The sequence below is a fragment of the Vicia villosa genome, linkage group LG2 (genome assembly GCF_029867415.1).
Source record: "Vicia villosa cultivar HV-30 ecotype Madison, WI linkage group LG2, Vvil1.0, whole genome shotgun sequence".
Taxonomy (NCBI): domain Eukaryota; kingdom Viridiplantae; phylum Streptophyta; class Magnoliopsida; order Fabales; family Fabaceae; genus Vicia; species Vicia villosa.
The window spans coordinates 198,289,845-198,293,377 of NC_081181.1; the positions used below are offsets into that span (position 1 = coordinate 198,289,845).

The 3,533-nt window shown below is 23.0% G+C and overlaps 1 protein-coding gene across 1 annotated transcript; it reads left to right on the top strand.

Moving 5' to 3' along the window:
• Positions 1-2,392: 2,392 nt before the first annotated feature.
• On the top strand, positions 2,393-2,722 carry LOC131651048 (protein GL2-INTERACTING REPRESSOR 2-like). Its single transcript, XM_058920728.1, has one exon. It carries the CDS (start codon positions 2,393-2,395, stop codon positions 2,720-2,722), a length of 330 nt encoding a protein of 109 aa, XP_058776711.1.
• Positions 2,723-3,533: the final 811 nt, after the last annotated feature.

Sequence of the window (3,533 nt, forward strand, 5' to 3'; positions counted from 1 at the left end):
TTTTATAATAACATGTTTTAGATAAGTTGAGTTTTAATACTCACGGCAGTGGCGGAGCCAGAAATTTTAGGGAGCCTGGGCAAAAATTTTACACTTTATTTTACTAATTTTATAACCTGTTTCTACTAATTTTGCCCTTGATTTTGTCTAAAAAATTTGCCATTGATTTTGTCTAAAAATTTTGCCCCCTGTTTTTACTAATTTTGCCCTATATTTTGTCTAAAAATTATTAATTTTGCCCCTGGTATTGTCTAAAAATCTACTATTAAGTGGGGGAGTATACAACGAAAGGAGGGGTTGAGCCCGGGCGCGTGCCCGGGCTGGCTGGGCTATACATCCGCCCCTGACTCACGGGACATATTTACTTAAATTGTTGAACTCTTTATATATATATATATATATATATATATATATTATATATATATATATATATATATATATATATATATATATATATATATATATATATATATATATATATATATTAACATTTAAATTATCAAAAATTAAATAAATATAAAACATATGTACATAACATAACTTAACTAGTGTAATATTATATCGGTATAATTTAATCATTTTTATATATGATTTTGATCCTTATTTAAAATATGATGTTTAATATATGTCGATTTTGTTTAAATTCATTCTTTAATTTTATTCTATAAAGAGTAAAATCATTTATTTTTATAGAATAAAAATTAAAAAAATATAAACTAAAATAGAATGAAATTTATTTAGACACAAGATAGAATATAATTTAAAATATATTCATATGTTCATAAAAATATACATGTATTAGTTTATAACAAGAGTTGTTCATGTTAATTAAACTGATATTTATTTTCAAAATGCTTGATAAAAAACAAATCTTAATTATTTCAATTAAGAACTTGTCTTGTATTCGAGCATAAAAATTAACAATTGTGCAAGTAAATTTTTAATAGTTATTACTACTATTTTTAAATTATTGTTTGGCACCAAACTTGTCGGCACAATGCAATATGATAGAACGAGGTTGGTTCCATGTCTAACGATTTGACTATTCTTAAAATGAATAGTATAGAGTTAAAATATTAATATTAATTTGTATTTAATGTCCAATACGTTTTATAATAAAAACTGTGAAAAATGTTCAAATATACAAACTTTCACTTAATTTTATTAAACATTTTTATATTGATATTTAGTGTTCTGTGAATTTTTTTTTAAACTCAGCCCCTTAATTTTTTTATTTTTCATAGATCTAGTTAAGGGATTCAAAAACTCTATGTCTGAGACTTTTACTTTAGAATAAAACAGATTGAAATATTTAGAATTTTGTATTTTTCTATTAAAACATTGAGAAAAATATATACATTTTTAAATATGATGGAGCAGCTTTAATAACTCTTTTAAAAAAAAAGTGATATAAAGAAAATATGGGAAGTCTGTATACCCAACTTTAAGGCTCTAAATAGGATCCCACAACAGTAGACTTAGTAGTGTCATAAATATTGCTGTCAAATGATAGAGCCTTTTGAAACATTGCCCTAACTTATGTCTTTGAAGTCATAAGTTTTCAAACTAAATAATATATATATTTCATCTTTTTATATCTAAAATATTTTATAAAACAAATGTTTATTAATTAAAAAATAAATAAATTTACAATATTGATTTTTTTTTTTTAAAAAATCAAGAAAAATATGTTTTATTTTCCCCTATTTTTAGTTGAAAAAATAATTACTCTTTTTCCAGTGAAATGAATAATTTGAAAAAAAATAGTTTTATGGGAATAACTTTAGATAAAAATACAAATTTTTTAAAAAAAAAGACAAATCTAAATAAGCACATTTTTTTTCAAAATTTTTTTATCCAAAATATAGTCTCAAAGATATAGGGTCTTGAGTATCATAACAAGGTCCATAAAAAATAAGAAAATTAAAGGATTGGTACTAAAAATAAAAATTCACTCATAACTAACATAACTAACAGATTAAAAAAAAGACTTAAGTGAGGTTCTTTTTAAAGTTATTGATTCATAAATAAGACTTAATATGTGTAAGATCATTTACAACTTGCAGTTATAGGTCTATTGCCCCATAAATACATAATTTTCATTCAAATTTAATTATTATTATTATAATATTTTATAAAAATAATGCTTTAATCTTTATAAAAGAAAAATAAATAATACATTAAACAAAATTTATTTAGATATTAAACTTTATATATATATATATATATATATATATATATATATATATATATATATATATATATATATATATATATATATATATATATATATATATAAGCTCAATGGGAGTTTTCTTCTTTTGTTTTAATTAAACTCACATATTTAACATTTGATTTGCTTGAAAAATTAAGGGTTTTGAACATCTATACAATGAGCAAAAGAAAGAGCCGAGAATCGGAATTGAGTCCTCCACCACCAGAAAGTGCCAAATCATTGTCACCCGATTTGCCGGAATTACTGTCGTCGTCTTCATCTTCGTCTTCAAAATCATATTCATCAAAGATGATTGTTCATGAGGTAACTTCAATGGCGACAAAACAAGATGATAACGAGGAGGAGTATGCAAAAGCAGTTACAAAAGAGATGGTTCTTGTTGGTTGTCCTAAATGCTACATGTATGTTATGTCATCAGAGGATGAACCAAAGTGCCCCAAGTGCAAGACTACTGTATTTCTGGACCTTTTCGGAGATGAAGATTAATAGCAATAATTGAGATAGTGGCAGTGGAAGAATCAGACTGTTTTATGTTTTTATTGAAAATACATGTATGGTTACTCTAATTTTATAATCTAATTGTTGACTTAAATAATCATGCATATTGAAATTTATAGGAGATCTCTAGATGGTAGTGTAATATCTAGTGGTGTGTTTAAAGGGGAGAAGGTGGCATCAATTTTACAGATTGTTAAATATAAAGAAATAAAGAAATTTATTTTTAAAATTAATATGCTAATAAGCAAGAATTAAAAAAACATATGAATTTTTTTATAAAAAAATCACATAAAAAATTCTAGTGTTTAAGTGAGATTTTAAAAATTATTACTTAGGAATACGTATAAGAAAAATATTATTCTTACACAACATTCCTACAAGAATTTTATAATAATAATAATTTTAATAAATTATATATCTTTTTACCTTTTCTAGATTGAGAAGGTACATAAAACAAAATTATATGATTAACCAATTTAATAACTTTATTAACCAACATTTTAAATTTCATTAACCAACTTCATATAACTATTAAAAATCTAGACAGTCTATTAACCAATTTTATAATTTCATTAAGTAACTTTTTGCATTTCAATATCCAACTTTATTTTATTACTAAAAATCATTTTTAATATCTGGTGTTTATTAACCAACTTCATCACTTCATTAACTATTTTTTTACATTATTAACTAATTTTATTTTGTCATTAGTCATATACTGTTCGTGAACATTGTTCGCAAATACTGTTCATAAATATATATATATATATATATATATATATATATATATATATATATA

Excerpts from the sequence above, each read along its gene's own strand:
- LOC131651048 (XM_058920728.1), top strand. The coding sequence starts at position 2,393 with ATGAGCAAAAGAAAGAGCCGAGAATCGGAATTGAGTCCTCCACCACCA.